A 22,836-nucleotide genomic window follows, 5' to 3' on the forward strand; every position below is an offset into this window, starting at 1 on the left:
TGCACCATTGACCAGAAACTCAACTGGACTAACCATTCAAATACTGTGGTTACAAGAACAGTTTTTTAAAAATTCATTCATAGAGCAAGGGCATTCCCAGAGGGCAGTTGAGTAAGCCACATTGCTATGGGTCTAGAGTCACATGTATGCCAGATTAGGCAAGGATGGCAGTTTCCTATCATCTTAAAGGAAATTAGTGAACCAGATTGGTTTTTCCTGACAATAGACAATGGTTTCCTGGTCATTATCAGGCTCTTAATTCCAGATTTTTATTATTGAATTCAAATTCCACCATCTGCACTTGAACCCAGGTCCCCAGAACATTACCTAGGTCTCTGGATTAACTATCTGTTGACAATACCACCAAGCCATTATCTCCAACAGAGGTCAGAGGCAGAGAATTCTGCAGAAGGTAGTTCTTTCCTGGATTCCCAAAGCCTGTCCATCATCTAATGCCAAAAGTCTGGAATATGATCAAAGACTCCAGATCAGTGCAGCTCCAATAATACTTCAATGTCCAGAACAAAGCAGCCCATGAAATTGGCACCCTATTTACTACCTTCCACATTCACTTCCTTCATGATTGCATAATGACGACATTGTGCCATCTCTCTCATTCTGCTGTGAGACCAAATACCATATACAGTAATGTTACCAGATAATTACCCAACCTAGGAGGGAATTAGTGAGAATGAAGGGGCACAGATTGATAGAATAGAAGTTGGCTAGGTTGGGTTTGTCTGTCCTTATTGATAAGGATAAAGGTAATTTTCTACCTAACTGGCGCAATGCTAGTTCTGGAGCACCAGATCTTCATAGCTCTGGTGTACACATAGCATTTCTTCAATTTATATTACCATCCCTGCTATGCTTAAACAATAGAAGTGGAAATATAAATTTGCTGTAGTTCTTGGTTTCTCTGAAAGATGAGAAATCATTCTAGAAAAATATCTGATGTAGTTTGCAGTCATTGAGCTATGAGGCGAGTCCCCACAGCTGTTGATGGAAGTTGGCAGTTAGATGGAGGCTGTGCCCACAAAGTTTACATTGCTGAGAAGGATTGAAAAATGTGCTGGAGATTGAGTGGCTAATTAGATTAGATTACTTAGTGTGGAAACAGGCCCTTCGGCCCAACAAGTCCACACCGCCCCGCCGAAGCGCAACCCACCCATACCCCTACATCTACCCCTTACCTAACACTACGGGCAATTTAGCATGGCCAATTCACCTGACCTGCACATCTTTGGACTGTGGGAGGAAACCGGAGCACCCGGAGGAAACCCACGCAGACACTGGGAGAACGTGCAAACTCCACACAGTCAGTCGCCTGAGGCGGGAATTGAACCCGGGTCTCCGGCGCTGTGAGGCAGCAGTGCTAACCACTGTGCCACCGTGTAGAAGAGGGGAATAAATTTAATTGGTCCAATAGCCATTGTCAGTCATTGGATGTAAAGCCAATGTAACTTAATTGGATGTAACTTAATAAGAATAAATGAGGGCTGTCAGTTAAATGTGTGTTGAAGGCAAGTCACATTTTTGATTTTATCTAAAACAAATAAATATAATGTATGTAAACTTTTGAGGAAGAAGTTTATTGAGAAAAGGTTAATATGTAGTAAAAGAGGATAATTGGGTGGACAGCAAATTGGTAGTGATGCTCTGATTTGAAGAATGCTTAAGAGATGTAACCTAGGTGAACAGTGCTTGGCCCACTTGAATACTTGCAGATAATCTAGGCAATCTTAATGTCAAAGGGAAGTGGCAGTGAGAGGAAACTGAAAGACTTCATGGAGGATTATAGTAGAATGGATGTAGAATATTTTCTCTAATACAGATGTGCTAGCAACTGCACTTTGGAAGGCAGATGGGAGCCTACTGCTACCATGTGTGTATGCATTAGCATACCCAGATGTACTAACACTTTACCTACCTGTACTTGCAAGAAATTAAGCCACAACCAACATTTTTGATTGAAAATTTATAACATCAAATTTGAAGTGTAAAGGTTAGTGCTTTATAGAATTCACTACAAAAGTACAAGTTGCTGGAAAAGTTCATGTCTGGCAGCATTTGTGAAGAGAAATTGAAGTGAGCATTCCAGACCCTTTGATTTCTCTCCACAGATGTTGCCAGACCTACTGAACTTTTCCAGGAACTTCTACTTTTGTTTTTTGGTTTATAAGCATCCAGTTAATTCAGTTTTGAAATATAATTCACTAGACTTTGTACAGTACAATTTTGACATTGTCTACTTTGGAAAGGGTAATAAAGCCATCGAATGGATAGTATGGATTTACTAGAACATGCAAACAGCAGGAGCCTCTAGTTATGAGAGGTTTGAGATAGCAATCGAACATTAAGCTGAGATGGCGAAGAGATTTGAGATTTCTAATTTCTGAAATCAGATTGATAATTACATGGGAAAAGACCATTTCCATTGGATGAGAAGTCAGTGATCAGATCTTAACAATTTTAAGATTCTAATTCCATGAGCTGTGTTGGAAGAATTTTCTTTCCAGTGGCATCTTTTGGAATATGGTAGATGGGGAGAGTGGGAGGATGTGGTGATGTGGGGAGAGAGGAGTAGGGGTAAAGTTGGCCTCTAAGTTAAACTGTCTGGCAATTCTGTATCGAAGAATGATGTGCTGGAAAAGCACAGCAGTTCAGGCAGCATCCAAGGAGCAGGAGAGTCCATGTTTTGGGCATAAACCCTTCATCAGGATTGAGGCTAGTGGGTCAAGGGGGCGGAGATAAATTTCGTGGGTGGGGGCGGTGAAGGTAGCTGAGAATGCAATAGGTAGATGAAGGTGGGGGAGAAGGTAATAGGTCGGAGAGGAGGCTGGGGCAAATAGGTGGGAAGGAAGATGGACAGATAGGACCCAAGAGGGCGGCACTGAGTTTGGAGGTTGGAACTGGGATAAGATGGGGATGGTGGGGAAGGGAAATAGGGAAGCCGGTGAAATCCGCATTGATTCAGTGAGGTTGAAGCGCCCCAAGATGGAAGATGAGGTGTTCTTCCTCCAGGCATCAGTTGGTTGGGGTTTGGCGATGGGAGGCCCAGGGCCTGCATGTCTTTGACAGAGGGGGAGGGGAGGGATGGAGGAGGCCCAAGACCTCTGCCAAGGACATGCAGGTTCTGGGCTGCCTCCATTGCCGTATTCCAGTCCCAGCCTCCCAACTTGGCACCGCCCTCTTGAAATGGTTCTACCTGTCCATTTTCCTTCCCACCTATCTGCTCCACCCTCCTCTCTGATCTATCACTTTCACCCCCCACCTTCATCTGCCTATTACATTCCAGGTACCTTCTCTTCCCCCACCCTCCCCCCATTTTTCTGTCAGCCCCCTTGGCCCACAAACCTTTTCCCTTCTGAAGGGCTTATGATCGAAACATTGACTGTCCTGCTCCTTGGATGCTGCCTCACCAGCTGTGCTTTTCTAGCACCACGCTCTTCAACTCTGATCTCCAGCATCTGCAGTCTTCACTTTCTTCTGGCAATTCTGTATCCCTGTTTGTAAGACTACACTACTTATTTTACAACAGGGGCAGCCTGAAGCAGGGACTTGAGAGAAAAAATAAATACATATATTTCGAAATAGTGGAAAATGCAAGGCTGAGGCAAGAATTGGAACAGTTAAAATTGGTAATGGATTTCTCTTGCAAAGCGAGCACAGGCATGACCATTTATTCTGCTGTAAGTTCCTGTAGCAACAGTAGTAGATCCTGAAAGGAGATGAACAGCTCAGTGTTGAAATGGAGAAAGAATGGGACAAAAGAACTTGCAGTTATATGGTGATTTATTACACTCTTGGAGTATCTGACGGTACTTCACAGCCAATGAATTGCTTTCTTGAAATACATTGACTTATGTAGGTGAATACTACAGCCAATTTGAGCTTAGCAAGGTTCCACAAACACAATAAGTGGAGTTGGAGCTGACTCGTTGCTCAGTTCTTAGAAGCTGAATTACATGAACGCTATAAAAGCAGCTGAAGACATTCACACCCCAAGCTGTGATTAGTGGCACAGAAATTTAGTTGATGTTTAAACAAGGGTGCAAAAGATCACTCTCTCCTTGTGGATGCATGTCTATAACATTTGCCTTTTAAATACATTTGCACAAGGCCCGAACCTATTTACTTCAAATAGCATGTTTTTGATATTTGACAACTATTTGAAATGTAGCAATGTTTGAATTCCACTCAGCTATTCAAAACAACCCATAATAATTTGCTTAACATAAAGATTAAATACATGCGCACTCTGCAGTTGGCAGCCTAGATCCACGTTAGCACGTTTGCCCCCGTTGTTTCCCTTTTCTATACTAATGTGACTCAATGTTCCTCATTGCAGGTTCTGACAGTTTCCCTTGTGGTGTCTGTGTGGAGAAGGCCACACGCACTCCATCACAACGACGGCTTTTGCTTGCGTTTTCCAGTGTTTCTTCTGTCAGAGAGTGCATCAGGCCTGTAACTCTTCGACTGCCAGCCCTGAGCTCAGCAGTGAAGAACACCCGTTGGAAATGGTAAAGATGACTAAATCAAAAACCTTCCAGGCTTACCTGCCAAACTGTCATCGGACGTACAGCTGCATCCATTGTCGAGCTCACCTGGCCAATCATGACGAACTGATTTCCAAGGTAAGGCCTTTGTGGTAGAGGAACTATTGGAGTTCTAATTTGAAATGATTTATTGCACACTGGTAACTTTGGAGATGCCATCCAGTCTTGGTTGTCCAGGTATCCTGGTTGGTAAATGGAAAAAGTTTAGTGTGCAGTGTGTTAGCCTTGGCTGGAGCCAGTGGTGCACAGATCCATTTTGGGCTGGTATTCAACTGGGAGAACTAATTGGTGTTCTAGATTGTGAGCCTGAGAGATGATTTAGAGAATGTGTTAAAACTTTGGGGTTAGAACTGAAATTGTCAAGAGTCCTTCATGATCCAGTACATTCGATCTAACTTTCCAAAGGAAATTGAAAAGGAATTTCAGGCTGTACAGAATTGAGTTAATTGGATACTCTTCCTGTACATGGACAGAATAACAAATGGCCACCTCGTACACCGTAGGCATTCATCTGACTGCTGCAGTGTCTCTTGTAATTGAACAGCCAGCTGATAACACCTACCAAGGCTTAACATGTGAGCTTAGATGTTGAACCCAACCTGCACAGATTTTTCTTGCCAGGAGTTAACAACAACTTCTGGCAGATGTTGGGGCCAAATAATGAAGAGAAACTTAAAAGCAGTACAGCTTTGCTCTTATATTTTGTTCCCAGCTTCTATGCCATTCCTGCCTGATGAAAGGTTTTTATTTGTTTTACTGTTGGGCTCTTCCTTTTGCCTGCCTTTCTGTGCAGCTTCTGTTTACCGGTGCACTCAGCTCTGTACTGTGAAAACCGCAGATGCCCATTTCAAAGATGTAGTTTCATGGAAGCTGGAGGAGTTTTGCACAAGTGAGCATCCGGAGAGCCAGCTCTGGCTAGCATTTGGATGGGAGTGATGAGGACCTTTTTATTTTTGTAATGGCTCTCTCAAGAGGGGAGGAGAGGGTGATCTCATGGAGAGGCAGCATACAGTGTTAGTACAGGGAGTGGAACTTGGGTGGTACTAGGAAGAAGAGGCTCTTTCCTTTCAGCTATAACTTTTCCTGCTGCGCCACTCCCTCTGTTTTTGTGGGATTACAGAATGATGGCCAATACAAATAACAGCCTTTTGCTGCCCAGAAGTGTTTCTATTTTTATCCCAGTACTTAATAGAAATGATCAGGTTTGTTTGTATCCTCCTTCATCAGTTATAAATTGAAACTTGTGTTTTGAGAGGAGGAAGAATTCCCAAGTGAAGGCAGAAGGTTAGATACCTTTTTTGTTGTTTTTGCATAAGCTGACAGCAACCTGCACACGCTTTTCCTTGATGTCTAGTCAGTTGGCTCGATTTTGCAACTTCTGACACTTTTGTTCCCATTCTCTCATTTTAATTATTAACCCATCCTCTGGTTAAAGAATGTGAGTGGCTGAGGGTGGTAACTGTTTCAAATTTCTGCGATTTCTCATCCCTCGTCTTTTGATGGATTTCCTATTGTTTAACTAGTTTTTTTTTTGCCTGCGTTTCTTCATAACATTTTTTGGGAATTTTGCAAAATATTATTTCCTGTACATTTTTGTTTTCCTTTTGCCTTTGTATTAGGATTCAACTGTGTGTGTGTGTACGTACCATTTTCCCCCTCAATCTCTCACCCTTCTCTTATGTTGTCTATACGTGTGGGAGTGTCCTTTCTTCTCGGGCTAATTTCTACATTTTATTTCCCCCCTCTTTTCTGGTATTAATCCAACAGAATTGTTAGCAACAAGGATGCCTGCTGCCATTCCTTGGTAAGCCAGGCTTTCTAAACCTGAGACTGAGACCTCTGTAATAGCATGGCATGGGGCTGGCAGTGAACTTGAACAAATTTTGTGGAACCTGTTCCCCAAAAGGATGTGTTTAATGTACTTTATTAACCCCGAAAACTTAATCATTCTGACTGGGGGTTTGTACACCTGGCTTTGGAATACGAAACGTGTTGGCCAGTACAATATCCGTCTGCCCGTGGTTGGCCTGTTTTCCTTGCGTTGCTGGGGTACACTGATTTCCTGCTGCATCTGTTTTTCCTGGGTCATTGTTCCTTTGCTTATAGATGAACCTTTTTTAAAAAAAAATGCATGAACCTAATGAGTGTGTTTGTTGCCTGACTTTCACTGGTCATGGCTTGTGTATTCTCCATCACTCGTGCAGATGGGCAATGTTGTAGGAGTGAGCACTTACAATTTCACGAGGTGTTGGATGCAGGAAGTTGTGGAAGGTTTGTCAGTGAAATCTAACTTCAGGCAAGAGACAAAATTTGCCGCGATCAGCATGGGTGAATAGTGCCTGGTAATTCTGATGGCTTGTTGATGTTTTGGTATCTGTGGCTTGAGGCAGAGGCAGTGGTGGTGGAAAGTGGCGGTGCAGTGGGGTTCCATGTAAGCATTACTTGACCTGAGGAGCAATAATCCATGCTGGCAATTTATATCACTCACCTTTTGGGCCACTTATTGCTTCTTGCATCTCCCTGATGCAAGTGATACTTTTTTGTTTGCCCCTGTGAATATCTTTAATTTTATTCATCTGCACCACTATGGGCTGTGTTCGTGCAGCAGGCCAACTCCATGTCACCATTTGCCTCTGCTTCATAATTGAAAGCGAATCCTTTATTCACCATTGTTCTCAGAACTTCTAATGCATAATTTTCTTTTGTGATCTGTCTCAAGTCTTTTGGGATTAATATTTTTTTCCCAACAATCATGCTTTTAGTTCTCCCTGTATTTAATGATTCTGTTTCCTGCTCATCCTATCGTTTGTTTGCAAAGTTTTTCATAAGGGATCTGGTTTGAGTTGTGCATTTACATACTCTAAGGAGGTTTAGAACAACATGGGGCAAATTAAAGGATTGTGACAATTAAAACCCCTGATGTGTTGTAATCTGGTGAGATGGTTATTGAGCCTTTAGAAAACCTTGTCCATTTCCAATGCCTCTAGTCTTGTCAACCAAAGCAGCTATTGAAGAGATCCAGCACTGCCTCCAGTCTGCTAGCACAACCCTCTGCCACCTGATGAAAAGGGTATTTGAGGACAACCTCATCCGATCTGATAACAAGCTCATGGTTTATAGAGCTGTGGTGGTTCCTGCCATCCTATATGGATGGGTTCTATAGCTGTGGCTCTAAGAAGTGGATTGTCAACAGCAGACATCTCAAGGTGCTGGAAAAGTACAGCTCTTGCTGTCTGCACAAGATGCTACAAATCTTGGGGGGAGATAGAGGTTTACTTGATAGAGGTTTATAAGATGATCAGAGGAATAGATAGAGTAGACAGTCAGAAACTTTTTCCCCGGGTACAACAGAGTGTTACAAGGGGACATAAATTTAAGGTGAAGGGTGGAAGGTATAGGGGAGATGTCAGGGGTGGGTTCTTTACCCAGAGAGTGGTGGGGGCATGGAATGCGCTGCCCGTGGGAGTGGTAGAGTCAGATTCATTGGCGACCTTTAAGCGGCATTTGGATAGGTACATGGATGGGTGCTTAATCTAGGTTAGAAGTTCGGCACAACATCGTGGGCCGAAGGGCCTGTTCTGTGCTGTATTGTTCTATGTTCTATGAGAAAGATGCGCCAATACCAGCATCATTGACCAGGCCAGCATCAAGGCACTGACCACACTTGCTGTCGGGGAAAAGCGGAAGCCAGGCAAAAGCAGCATAAGGAGCGTGCTGCCACATCTGTGCCCCATCAATCACTTCCCATGAATGCCTTTTGCCCCAAGTGTAACAGCCTGCAGAAGTTGCGTTGGACTGGACAGCCACCTATGTACTCACCCTGAGTGTGGAAAGAGTCATCCTTGTCTGCAAGGAACCACCAATGATATTGAATCTCTGCTGTATTTAAGTTGTATTTGTGTTTCTGGAAGTTACTAAGATGTCATCAGTTGCTGTGATGTTTCATTGGAATAACAGAAACATTGAGCTATTGAGCTGCTCAGGTGTGTTTTGTTAAATCAATTTGCTTTTCGAGGGAAGCTCACCTCTCCGGTCTGGACTTGATTGTCTCTTACCTCTCTAGCTAAGTTCACACACTCATTTTGGGTATGTTCAGCCTGTACAGAGAACCAATAGGGGATAGTCTAGACACTTAGATCTTTACCAACATCTGTTTATGCTACTGATTGATGGCAAATAGATAGGCCACATTGCAGGCAAAGTGGAATGGGCCTAAGATTGCACCTCAACAGTAGTTTGTGATCTTTGCCTGTGTGCATTTGTCACTGAGCAAGTGGAGTGGATTACTCTCTCCAGTGTAACTGGTGGGTGATTCTTGTAATTGATTATGGGTTGACCTGTAATATTGGCTTTTGTCCTTGATGACCTAACTATGGATCTACAGTACCAGTCACTACAATTTCCAAATTTAGCTGCTTTAAAAAGTGTTTTTATTAATTTTGTTTCCTGTTGGCATTCAGCCGCATTCTGTTGTTATAATTTGAAATAATTCTCTGTCATGAACATTGCAGTCCTGAAGCACAGGGGATGATGAAGCAGTATAGAACCACTGAAAAGCTGCAGTATCCCTCTAGGTTAGCTGACACGATGGTACAGGAGAGAAGTTCTGGACTCTCCCAGCTGTAACCTTGTACTGCCAGGAGAGGTGTGGGTTTCCTGTTGGTAATGGAAAGATTATGTAATGTGGGACCAATCAGAAATGCTTGCTGCACACAGTTGGTTTTGTTCCTGACTAATGTCCGCCTTCACTCTCTCTCATCAACTTTGGCACGTTCTCAGCAACAAATAAGTACTTGTGCCAACTTATTAACGGAATGTACAGTGTGCTGTCCATAACAAAGTGAGTTGAAAATCTGATCATTCTGGAGGTGGTTCCATGGTTCCATGGTACAGGCCACTGTAATTCCGATTGCTCATGCTTGTTAGAATTATTTAATATTGAAAGATCTAATTCGTTTCAAATGTCTCGCACTTTGGAGGACCTGCAGGTGATGAATCTAGTGGCCAGATATTCAGTGAGAGCCATCTTAAAAGAAAAAAAATGATCGCGCGCTTAATAGGAAGTAAGTACAAATTAGGAGAAATCAATTATTCTGTTGCCTGTGGATTTCAGTGCAGGCTTTTTAAGTAACCAATTCTCGTCCTCGTCGTGTGTTGGACTTTTGAAGTACGGTGAACCAAATTATAAATTTTGTTCTTGCTTCAGATTTTCAGCATCTGTACTAAGTGCTGGGGGGGGGAAGAGGAAGGAGATAAACAGGCAAGCCATGACATTATCCTTCAATTGAGAAGGAGATAAATGTTAGACAGTGTGTTTCACGAGAAGCTGGGAGGAAGTGAGGACTGCAGATGCTGGAGATCAGAGTCGAGAGTGTGGTGCTGGAAAAGCACAGTGGGTCAGGCAGCATCGAGGAGCAGGAGAATCAACATTTCGGGCAAAAGTCCTTCATCAGGGATGAAGGGCTTTTGCTTGAAATGATTATTTTCCTCTGTTAATGAGAAACTGTCAATGGTGGGAAATGGGTTGGCAGTGTTTGGAGCAGCTCATACAAGGCAGGATCCTGGAGCATGTTTGTTACCTATCCCCATAGAGAAGTGAAATTGTTAAACTCAATGTTGAGTCCTGAAGCCTGTAAGGTAGCTAGGTAGAAGATGAGGTGGTGTTGCTTCGGTTTGCGTTGAGCTTTGCAGGAGCATTGCAGCAGGCTTGAGAGAGAGAGACGCATTGGCAAAGGCAGGCAGCTGGAAGCTCGATCATTTTACAGGCAGAGGGTAAGGGTAGGTGTTCCTTAAAGTGGTTGCCCAGCCTGTTGGTTTCTCACCACTGCAGAGGGGGCCATGTTGTGAGCAACGAATACAGTAAACTAGACTGAAGTACTGGTAAATTGCTGCTTCACCTGGAAGGTATGTTTGTAGTCTTGAATAGTGAGGAGGGAGATGTTAAACATTCAAACATCTTCTGCAATTGTGCATGAGTAAATGATGTGGGATGTGGGGAGTGAAGGAGGAGTAGACCAGGGACTGTTCTCTCAGGATACCTTGCAGAATGCTGACAGGACCGTCTGCTGGTATCCTGGTGGAAGGGGGTGGGGTGGGGAGAAATGTGGTGGCTTATGATCCTTTGGGGCGAAAAGTGAGAACTGGGGCACCATAACATTATTGTTGGAAGGGAAGGGGTGAAGGCAGAAGTGCAGGAATTGAGTTTGATATGGACACTGTTTGGGAATCCTTGACTTTTTTTGAGGGGAAAATAGTGGATGTTTTTGAGATTATAAGTCTCTCTCTCTCTCTCTCTCTCCCTGTGACCAACTGGCACAATATCCCACTCCCTCCTGTTCCTTTGTTGGAGTTCTGCAGGGACCATTCCCTCTGGGACATCCTGATCCAATCCTCATCCCTAAAATATGATTTTGAGCTTCCAGTTGCCTGTCACTTTAGCACAGCAGGTTTCCAGGCTAGCTTTGTCTCCGGCCGACTGCAGCGTTCTTAAAGCTCCACTCATCTGGCTGGATATCAAAGAACATTTGAACAATACAGGGCAGGAACAGGCCCTTCAGCACATCAAGACTGCACTGACAGTTTCTCAATCTTCTGCCTCTACACAGTCCATATCCCCTCCCCTGCCTATTCATGTAGCTATTGAGTTGCCTCTTAAAACATTGCTATTGTCTCCACTACCTCCTGTGGCAGTGTATTCCCACCACTTAGCACCCACTTTTTGAAAAAAAACCTTGCCTTGAAACATCTCCTTTTTAAACTTATCCCTTCTTGACCTTAAACTGATGTCCCCTGGTAATTGGCATTTCCACCCTGGAAAAAAGACTGCAACTATCAATTCAATCGATGCCTCTCATAATTTTGTAAACTTCCATCACATTGCCCTCATCCTTTTGACATACAAGTGAAACAAACCAAGTTTGTCCAATCTCTCCTGATAGCCAATATCCTCCAAACCAGGCAACATCTTAGTACATCTGATTCTGTACTCTCTCCAAAGCCTCCACATTGTTCCTGGTAGTTTGGAGATCAGAACTGTACACACTATCCCAAATGTAGACTAAGTAAAGTTCTATACAATTCCAACATAATTTGCCAATTTTTATACTCTGTGCCCCAACTGAAAGCAAGCATGTCATATGCTGCCTTAACCACCTTACTTACTTGTGTTGTCACTTTCAGGAAACTATGGACGTGTATGCCTAGGTGTTTCTGTATTTGGATGCGACTAAAGATCGCCATTTACTGTATACGTCTCCAAAATGCATTTGTCCCTCTTAAACTCAATATGCCATTTCTCCATCCAAGTCTTCAGCCAGTCTATATTCTGCTGTATTGGCTGGCAATCTTCCAATCTTTATGTTGTCTACAAACTTACTAATCGAGCCACTACATTCTTCTTCAAATCACCAGTCTGGTAGAACCGTCCCACTGCAAATTTAATGATCTCAGACCGTGAGTGTCCCCCCCCCCCCCACCAAGTTTGCTACCTCCCCCAGTTCTGTGTTGGCTCTGCTGAGCGCAATCCATACAACCTGTTTTCCACCATACACCCTTTTTTGTTAATGCCCTGCCCAGCATTTATCCCCCTACCCCTCGGCTTATCAGCCATCCCTATTGTTTGCCTCAGGTTTTTTTTTAGTTTTCGCTCTGTCTTGCTGTTGCTCGTGCTTATGTTTTAAACTTATTTGTGACTATTTGCAGCTATTACTCTGGAATACTGTGCACTCTGCCTCAGTCAGACATCACTGTCAAACCATACTGGGTGTGTTTGTGCTCTCATCTAGAGAGGTCAAAAGATTCTAAGTGCACTTCTCACTGGGTATCCTGAGGCAGAGGTAATAACTCCTGAAATGTTATCTGCCTTCTTTTCCAGAAACTGAGTTTCTAATATTGACTGGTTTCCAGTGCTTAGTTGCTTGACTATACATAAGCCATACTCCCCGGTTTCCCCACTCCACATCCTATAATCCCAATGGTGGCCAAGAATGAAGGATCATTGAGGTTAAGATGGTCAGAACTTTTAAATCTGAACAGGACATTTTTTTTTAAAAAATCAAACTGAAACCAAGTTCCCTTTTTAAAGTATCATTTTTGTAGTAAATAGATGGTTTCTCTTTTGCTGACCAACTTCTGAGTTTGTATGTCTGAACACGTACTTAATTAGGGTTTTTGGTTTAAAGTAGGCCTTTTTGGGTGGAACCCACATGCTAACCAGTGTGGAAATTAGAGCTCAGCTATTTTTATACAGGATGAATTCAGTTTGAAGTCTTTAGTTCATTCTGGTCCCAAACATGTTAATCTTTATCTTTTTTTCTTTTTCAGTCGTTCCAAGGTAGCCAGGGACGTGCATACCTGTTCAACTCCGTGTAAGTGTGGCTCTGTTTGCTGATTTTTTTTTTTATTTTAAGTTTCAAATATGAAAGTTCTTCGAGATGAGGGACAGTTTTTTTACAAACGTATGTGTGGTGGGGGAGATAGTTGATGGGACTTAAAACAACATTCCCTGCTTAAACTTCTGCCTCTCAATGACACATGACATAAAATTGCATTACACAAGAATATGAAATGGTTGGAGTGTCTGTTGATCATATGTCAAAACAGAAATCCCTTCAATGGTGTCCCATTAAAAGACCTCTTAAAGCTTTGTGCTTGAACCCAACTTGTTGCTTTTAATTTTTTAAGTTTACTGGGAGTGGTGCTGTTGTATGTGCAATGGGTCGGACTCTATCATTACGTATCAGGACTTGCTTATGCAAAGGGCACCAGTTTCTGGTTGTCTGGTTTGCTGAATAAGAAATTGGATTGGGGAGAGGCCGTACTGGAGTGTGTGGTTTGGAGGGTGGTTTCTGCTGGGTTACAGAATCGTTGGGTGTCAGGTAGGAGAATTATGGGTGAGACATTTGATGAATATGTCATAGGTAGGGTTGGAGTTCCTCTTGCCATTATAAAGGCCTATGCCTTTTGGATATGGAAGAGTATTTGCTGATGCTGCGTTATGGGTGCTTGCAATTTCTTCCGCAGTGTTTGAGGAACCCTACCAGGTTTTTTTGTTTATTTTGCTCAACATTTGAAGGAAATGTATTAAGAACAGTGTAAACAAATTTCAGGATTAAATGGCAACTTGCTGATGGTATGGGTGATTGTTAGTCATTTGGAAGTGCTTGTGAATCTTACAACTTTTTTTTTGTTTTTTAAGTGAGGTGACTCTGGCTTTGTTTTTTTCCATTTGGGTTTTGTAGTAGTGCTTTAATATTTCCTCAAATCACCTGTGGCTGTGCTAAAACTTTATTCTTTGTTTTCCATCACTAGGAAAGCACCCATGTGGCTAGTGAAGCATTAACGAGCAAAGTCTGATTAGAGCAATGCTTACGTGAGGAAAAAGTGAAGGCAGATGTAGGGAGAGAAGGAGGGGACTAAATCAAAATGGATCACTAATTTCATACCTTGATGTATATTGCTTGGACCAGCCCTGTTCTACGCTTTTGTATTTTAACTTTGGAGGTTCTAATTCTTGTGGATATTTCCAGTTTCTCACATTTGTCTATTCAAGAATAAAATAGATATTTCAAAAGTAGAATATGCTCTTCCAGTAGTTTGAATACAATGTGGCTTTGGGAAGCTTTTCTCTGGTATAAAATTGCTGCAAGCAAAGTAATCTGTTTCTGTAAAATGTGTTTTTGTGTGGTTTTGTTAGTACGTCACCAAAGTGTTGAAATACAAGATAACATTGTACACAGCTGTAAACAAATGAGAGAATATACAGTATATTGAATTATAAAATTGTTGGTTTTCCTAAGTGATTGTGGAGCTAATGAGGTCACTTCTTGTTTATTTTTTATTTTGGGAATGATCTAGGAAGAACATGGAATTATTGCTGATAGAAAAGTCTATTATGTAATCTGTCATGGACCTTGGATAGAGCAGTCTCACCTAAGGTGAAGAGGCTTCACACTTCTTTACATACTGAACTGAAGAAATGTAAGGGCTGGTCTCTATTTTGGATTACCAAGTGCTTTAAAGCTTCCTGTGGTTCTTGTCTACTTTCTCAGTCTAGCAATTGTCTTGAAATTTCTCCCTTGTACAGGAGAATAGTTGGAAGTTAACCTAATTTTTCTTTCTCATTTTCATGGTTCTTGATGTTGGCTGCCTTTTTGATTTCAAAAATGTACTTTGTGTAATAGTTTGACTTCAGTGTCAGCAGGATGTTTGGCTATAGAAGGTACCGTGGTCAGTTTTGCACTCCTCTTGCCGATGGGTGTCACTACGTAATGGTGATGGTGTCCGTCCCACAACTCAAGTCGAGGCAATTGATCCCATGCTGTGATTTGGTTAATCTCTTGTGGAATTGGAATGCCATCTGTTTTTTCAACGTTTTGTCATTCTAGCCATTTCAGTTTCAAGCCAGTTATTTGAATATCTGAGTGTGATTTGTTGACTTCCTAAGTATTCAGTTATGGTTATATGCAGTAAGGTTGAGTGGCTTTGAGCAATGTATTTCCTTTTGGCAAGCTAAAGGAACTTGAAAGGGAGGGTACTTTCCTTCCGCGCTTCTTTTGAATAAAATAACAATGGTCTTTTGCGCTTGCTAGCTTTGGATTAGTTTGTTCTTCCAATTCTGCTGGTGATTCTTTTTTTTTTTAAAAGGCTTTTTTAAAATCACTGGAGACTAGATGGGCTGGGGTAGTTTTCCTTGGATCAGAGAAGTTTGAAGAGGGTGTGGGATAGCTATCAGATGGAGGGCTATAAGGTGGGGGGGGGGTGGGGGGGGGGAGAGGTGGGGAAGGAGGGAGGAGAAGGGGACCTTTCCCCTTTTGATAGAGAGATCAGTGACCATGGGCATAGTTTGAAGGGGAGGAGCAAAAGGTTTCAAAGGGATGTGAAGACCTGGTTTTTTTTCCACCCAAAGGTTGCGTGTCTGGAATTCACTGCCTCAAAATATGGTACAGATTGGATCCTGCAAGATGTTTGAGTAGTGTGCAAGAGCTTATCTGAATACAAAGCCACAGGTCCAATGCTTAAGGAATGATTAAAATATTAGACAGTTGTGGACCCAGCAGGATGAAGGGCCTCTTCCATGCTGTAAAATCTCTTTAATCTGTCAGCAAGTTTTTTTTCTCTGTGCTGGACTGTTTTAAATCAGGGAGATCTTGAGTACTGAGCAAGTTTAAAGTTCACTAGAGGGAGAAGTATTTTGGCAACTGCTGATACCTGTGGGCTGGGGATTTGAAATGAAGGGTGATTAAGTGGGCCAAGTGCCCCCTCAATGTTTGCTTCCCAGTGGTTATGCTGAGATGTGTGTGTGGATATCTAATGGGAATAAGATTGAGTTTGGCTGTAATGCCATTCTTGAGTGAATACGGGCATTGAGACAGAATCTTAGGCTTCACTTCACCGACTCCCTTTTTTCTTCCTCCCCCATCCTTTTAAAATTTCACATTCTTGCAGTCTTGTGTCCTTTTAGTCACTTGCTCAATCATCTTAGTCCAGGGCAATTAGGAATAGGTGTTAAATGTTGACCTTTAGTCTGCAGCGCACTATCTTAAGTTTCTTCCCCCTTGTTATTTCCCCCACCCCACCCACTCTGACACCCTTCCAGAAGTCCTGACACCAACTCAGTACCCATGACCATTTCATTGTAATCAAGAGTTCCAGAAAGGTTTTGATTTTTAACTGGGCTTCCATCCTCTTTCAAACTGATAATGATACATATTCAGTTAAGTTGCTGAGACAGGACCGTCCTGTCCTATCCTTTCCATCCGTACCAGTCTCCAGCAGCTCTAAAGGACAGCCTTTTTTTAAAACTAAAAATCTCTCAACACTAGGTTATAGTCCAACAGGTTTATTTGGAAGCACTAGCTTTCAGAGCGCCGCTCCTTCATCAGGTGATTGTGGAATATAAGATTGTAAGACAGAATTTATAGCAAAAGATTAGTGTGATGCAACTGAAATTATATATTGAAAATTTTTATAACAGCTGAATGCAAGAACTTCATGATGAGAAATTGCTGTAATTTTAGCATTTACATAGTTATGCACATAAATGTGGCTTATGGTCTACTTTTATGGTTCATATATACACATTCCCTGCCCCTTCCTATCTGTCTTCGTATAACCTAGTCAGTATAACCTTCCATTTCTTTGTCCATGTATTTATCTCACTTCTACTTCAGTCTATGCATGTGTATTATTTACCTTGATCACTCCTTGCGCAAGCAAGCTCCACATTCTGTTCACTCCGGGGTAATGCACTTGCGTTAAATATGGAATCAAATGCTGTTTCCTCCTTATTTCTTCTCTTTCCCTCTGCCCACCCCTTAACACATTTGAACTAGTTTGCATTCTCAAATCCAACATAATCCAGCTGAGTGTTTTTCTGCTTTCTCTTTATATATTTTATTTTTTGACATATCACTTTTTAAATCTGTTCCACAACAAAGCTTGTGCTGCATTTTAAGTAATTGTAACACAGACTACTTGGATTTGTAGAGCATCTCTTTAAATGTAGTAAAACAGTCTGTTATCAAACAATTTCTAAGGAACATCTTAAAGGAGGTAAACTTTGGCAGTTGAAAGATTACTGATATGGTGGAGCAATTAAAATTGGGGATGCAGAGGAACCAGCAGTGAAAGGAGCACCAATAAGTTGAAAGGGTCAACATTAGAGCTGTTGACTTGGATTAAAAGATGTAACCTCAAAGCAAGATGTTTCTTGAGTGGCATCCACTGCAGACCAGTAAATACAGGAATAATGGGTGAATAGAACTTAATATAGGCTTCATAAGTATGTGGAGGGTGGGACATGGGAGTCCAGCTAGTGCACGTCAGCCTGAATAGAACAAAGTGATGATTTGAGGCAGGAGTGCTGGGGAATGGAAAATATTGGTCTTTTGACAGCACAGATATGGGGTTGACTCTATTCGTAATTTGTCACATACAACCACAAGTTATAAACTGTCCGGTTCAACCTTGGTTTCTGGGGATTGGGTTGATGACTTTCCTCTTCCCAATATTTAGAGGAAACTTCTCATCCTGTGCTAGGTGTCCCAGCAAGCAGTGTGATAATTTTAAAGGTTTTTTTGGATATTGTCGATGAGGGGCAGTGTGTAAGTGTGAAGTAGAGGGGGGGGGCAAGGATGTGTCCTTAGGTGATAACCTGGAGGTATCTTACTGATGTTCACAAATATACACATTACTGTTGCTTTGTGCACATGTAAGGCAGGATTATCCCAAAACAACTGGCTTGATGCACTAATTTAGTGGATCGGGTGTGGTGGTGGGGAGAGGGAACAGTATGATGCTACCCTCTTATCAGTTTGCATTCTCCAACTTTTACCAGTATCACAGCTGTCTACCATCATGGCACCCTTCCTGTCACCTCCACTTCACCAGAACCCCCCCCCCCCCCCCACTTCAAAACATCTGTTAATTGAACCTTTTGCACCTGTCACAATTGCAACCCCCCCCCCCCCCCCCCCCCCATCCCCAAAAACCCTGGATGTTTTAATCCCTCCCAAATCCTGTTTCCATGTATGTCATATTCTGAAACAATTTAATGTAACAAATGACATCCCACATGTGACAGTGATTGTAGTAAACAAACACTTTTCCACCTGTCTGTTGTTGACCACACTATCCTCCTGAACACCTCATACACTCATCCAGCTGGGTGCAAGTGTACTTGCCTCGTTGTATTCTTTGACTACATGGTCACAGACAGAGAATCCTGTAATGACTCTTTTCTTCCAGCTCTGTAGATTTGTTTTTTAAAATTCATTCATGGGATGTGAATATTGCTGGCTAGGTCATCCCTGATGACCCAGTGGGCAATCAAGAGTCAGCCACATTGCTGTAGGTCTGGAGTCACATTTAGGACGGACCAGGTAAGGATGACAGTTTCTTTCCCTAATGGACATGGGTTTTCTCAATATCCATTAGGGAAAGAAACTGTCATCCTTACCTGGTCTGTCCTAAATGTGACTCCAGACCTACAGCAATGTGGCTGACTCATCATTAGGGTCTTAATTAAATATGAAATTAAATTTAACCATTTGCCATGTTGGGACTTTACCTGGGTCTCTGGATTTATGGTCTAGTCTATCGGTATTACCTCCAGGTCATCACCGCCTAAGGATGCGTCCTTGACCCCCCTCTACTTCATACTTACATGCTGCCCCTCATCAACAATACCCAAAAGAGAAAGGGTTAGTTTCCATACATCCAATAGTATCCAATCTTCTTCGCTACCACTTCTCACAGTCTCTAAATTATCACACTGCTTGTTGGACATCTAGCGCACGATGAGCAGAAATTTCCTCTAAATATTGGGAAGACTGAAGTCATCAACTTCACTCCACCTAGACCAAAGACATCCCACTCCCAAGACTGTTTATAACTTGTGGTTGTATGTGACAGGAAATAAAACAAGACCGTGTTTTGGGTAAATTGCAATTGTTCTAGTCACCAATCTCTACATTTTCAGTGTGCAGTTGGCTTGGGACTGCTTTTAACTTCCATTTTCCTGGCTTTCATCCTTTATTTCTCTGTGCCTCTGTTTATTAAAATGTTTTTATTCCATTTGTTTAACATTTCCCATCTTCCCCCAACTTTACAGGTTTTTCTTTTTGAAATTGTAACATGTCCGCACAGATTCACTTATTTCATATTGGAAGAGGCTCTAATTTCTAGAAGCTTTCTCTTTTTAGATTTTATGGCCTTTTGTCTGAGACCAACAATGCTTTCACCCTTTTTTTTTGTGGCATGTTTGCCTTTGGAAGGGGCACTGAGTATAAGGTTAGACAAGTTAGTTATGCTGCAGCTTTATAGAGCTTTAGTTAGGCTAGACTTGGAATATTACATACAGTTCTGGTCACCACACTACCAGAAGGATGTGGATGTTTTGGCGAGAGTACAGAAAAGGTTAACCAGGATGTTGCCTAGTATGGGAGATTTTAGCTATGAAGAAAGGTTGGATAGACCAGGTTCACTTTCACTAAATGAAGGAGGTTAGGCAATAGAAGTTTATAAGATTGTGAATGCCATGGATAGAATGGAAAGTGAGGGTTTTTCCCAGGGTGGAGGGGTCAATTACTAGAGGACATGGATTCATAGTGCAAGGGGGGTTGGAGGTTTGAGATGTGGGAGGCAAGTTTTTCTCACAAAGGGCGGTAAATGCCTGGAACGTGTTGCCAGAGGATGTGGTGCAAACAGACACAATAGCAACATTCAAGAAGCACCTGAACAAACACATGAATAGGAAGGGAATAGAGGGATATTGATCCTGTAAATGAAGAGAGTTTTGTATAGAAGGGCAAAATGTGGCGGCACAAGCTTGTAGGGCTGAGAAGGGCTTGTTCCTGTGCTGTTTTGTTCTTGCTTTCAATGCCTTTTCACTGGCTCACTCACTGCCTCTTTTCAACCATTTCCCTTTCTGTAAAGGTGAGAATGTCCCCTCGTGTGATATCAAATTGCAGTTAGGAGGAAAAGTGATTTAACTGTATAAAAAGAGGGTACGACAAATTGTAATCTAGCTGTTGGCTACTAAATTCTGCATCATGAATTCATTACATACGCAAACTTGTACTTACCAAGGCTTATATTCTATCTCTCCATTATTTGTGTTGCAATGTTTAAACTTGCTGCTTTTGCCACACCAACCCTCCTTTCCCCCAGCCCAATATCTAGTGGCTTTGTGTTAAATATAGTTTAATAATGCTTTTGTGACTTTATTTTTTGTTTCTTTGGGGCATTTTTAAGTGTGTCAGAATTATGAATCACCAGGTTTTAAAAAAACTCCCTGTAATCTATGCAAAGTTGCTGGTGTATGCAGATTGTTTAGCGTAGAATGATAGAGTTCACACTGGTCACAGTTGGACATTTAAATATCACTTGCGACCTTTGATGAGGGTTGTTTTAGCACTCTGACCAGTGTCTGAAATCCTATTTTTATATTAGATTAGTTTCCCTACAGTGTGGAAATAGGTCCTTCTGCCCAACCAGTCCACACCGACCCTCCGAAGAGTAACCCACCCAGACCCATTTCCCTCTGACTAATTGACCCAACACTATGGGCAATTTAGCATGGCCAATTCACTTGACCTGCACATCTTTGGACTCTGGGAGGAAACCAGCGTACCCAAAGGAAACCCACACAGACACTGGAAGAACATGCAAACTCCACAAAGCCAGTTATCAAAGGCTGGAATCAAACCTGGGACCCTGGTGTGGTGAGGCAGCAGTGCTAACCACTGAGCCACCATGCCTCAGTGTAAAGTGAATTTCCAAAAAGATGGGTACAGCCACAAGCCTTTGAAATGATAACATCGTCAAGAACTTAGAAAGAAAGAAGAGTTTGGTGCAAAGAGAGTGGAATAAAGGGTTTGTTAAGGTGGTTGATTGGCAGCTTTGTAACCAAAGACTGCACCGAAGGAAAGGGGGGAACTATTGCACACTGCCCCATAATTCATTACAAAAAGTGATAGTGAACCTGTTTGTTTGTTTTTAAATTTTTGATGGATTGTGGATTTTGCTGGTTGGTCCAGCATTTATTGCCCATCCCTAAATGTCATGGAGAAACTGATCTGTCCCCTTCAATCTCTGCAATCCATGTGGTGTAGGGTCACACATAATGTTGTTAGAGGGAGTTTCAGAATTTTAGCTCTGTGACTGAAGGAATGGTCATTTGTTCCAACTCAGAATGGCAAGGTGGTTTGGAAGGAAACTTCCAGGTGGTGGTGTTGCAATGCATTTGCTGATCTTACCCTTTCAAGTGGTAGATGTCACTGTTTTGAAGGTGCATATGTGAGTTACTGCAGCACACTTTCTCTATGGCAGACAGTGTGGTGCAAATACTACAGACCAGATTTCTGAGAATGTGCTATTTTGTACATTGTCTTTAAAATATTGGGGAGAGCAGTGGAGAAGTAGGATTTTCCAAGGTTATTTAGTACTTTTGGGATGCAAAATGAGCTGGTTTAAATTCCCCGCTCCCATCTCACTTAAATTTCAGGAGAACCATGTAACATGCCACTGGAAACTCTGCACAGCACGAAGATGGGCACGAACTGAAAATCTGTAAGGCAATGAATGGAGACAGACCTCCCTTGCTGTATATTTGGACCAAGAGTAGTACGATTGCTTCTCTTGTTCCTCTCCAGAATGCTGTTTATTTTTGTTTTAAACATTTACACCTGGCAATTTGAGTGTGGGTCTCTTAACCTGAAATAAGACAGATTTCCTGTATCCTCTGTTGGGTGAGGGTGCACAAAGTTCTATAATGTCCAGTTTTATTTACCCAATTTCTTCTTCCATTAAAGCGGAGATTGCTGTTTCATGATTCTTTTTGAATCTAGAATTAGGTTTTATTGTCACGTGTGCTCAAGTTCAAAAGTACAGGAGTACAGTGCAAAATGGAAAATGCCACCACACATTGTGCCATCTTGGGTACAAAGTACAAATCTTAGGTGCTGAAATAGATTGGTAGAAAAATATAGAAATAAAGCTAAAAGTTCTATATTAGTTCTTCATGGTATAAGTTAGCAAAATAAAGTTAAAAGATAAACATTGCTGTCTTTTGCCTGCGGTTGCTCCATACTGGGAAGTTACTACCACCTTCACTTTGTCAGTTAAATTTACCCAGCTGTATTTGTATTATGTTAGTCTTCACCAAACCATTCCAGTTCCCCTCTTTTATTTAATTTGAAATCTTTTTTTTCTTCTCAATCTGTCCCTATTCACTTCCTATGTGTCTCTCCAACCCTAATGTTTCTAGAAATTCTAACATTGACTTGTACTAGTTCTCCAAATCACCCATCATTGTTTGCTCCTTTTAATCTCTCTGCTTCAAAATCTGTAAATAAGAACCTTGCCTTTAATCATTTGCCACCCTCCAAAATAATTTGCTTCTCAGCAATATAATGCAGTCAGTGGATATGTTTTGGCTCTATTAAAGTATTTATGGTCTGTTATGTGAAAAGCAGTAGACTGACTACTCCTAATCTTTCTCTGTGCAGGGTGAATGTGGGCTGTGGCCCTGCTGAGGAGAGAGTGCTGCTGACGGGATTGCATGCTGTAGCGGATATCTACTGTGAAAACTGCAAAACCACTCTGGGATGGAAATACGTAGGTTTCCTTGTAGCTGTTATTCTACATTGGTGTTGGTGAATGAGCATGGGGGACAGTGGAGATGAAATCTTTGGCTCCTTTTATTCTCCCCCCTTTCATGTCTGACTGATCACATTCCTTCAAATTTGAAGTGGGCGATGTTCAGAATGCACTAAAA

General features: G+C 42.0%; 1 protein-coding gene across 4 annotated transcripts in view; it reads left to right on the forward strand.

The window, feature by feature from the left end:
* The window catches only part of ypel1 (yippee-like 1), a 45,584-nt gene that overhangs the window by 18,088 nt on the left and 4,660 nt on the right, over nt 1-22,836 (forward strand). For all 4 annotated transcript variants that reach the window (XM_072587118.1, XM_072587114.1, XM_072587117.1 and 1 more), the window contains exons 2-4: nt 4,352-4,637; nt 12,882-12,925; nt 22,568-22,676. In XM_072587118.1, coding sequence (XP_072443219.1) covers nt 4,521-4,637; nt 12,882-12,925; nt 22,568-22,676 — 270 coding nt within the window. In that variant the 5' untranslated portion in view covers nt 4,352-4,520. The remainder of the gene's footprint in view (nt 1-4,351; nt 4,638-12,881; nt 12,926-22,567; nt 22,677-22,836) is intronic.

The sequence above is a fragment of the Chiloscyllium punctatum genome, chromosome 17, assembly GCF_047496795.1.
Source record: "Chiloscyllium punctatum isolate Juve2018m chromosome 17, sChiPun1.3, whole genome shotgun sequence".
Classification (NCBI taxonomy): domain Eukaryota; kingdom Metazoa; phylum Chordata; class Chondrichthyes; order Orectolobiformes; family Hemiscylliidae; genus Chiloscyllium; species Chiloscyllium punctatum.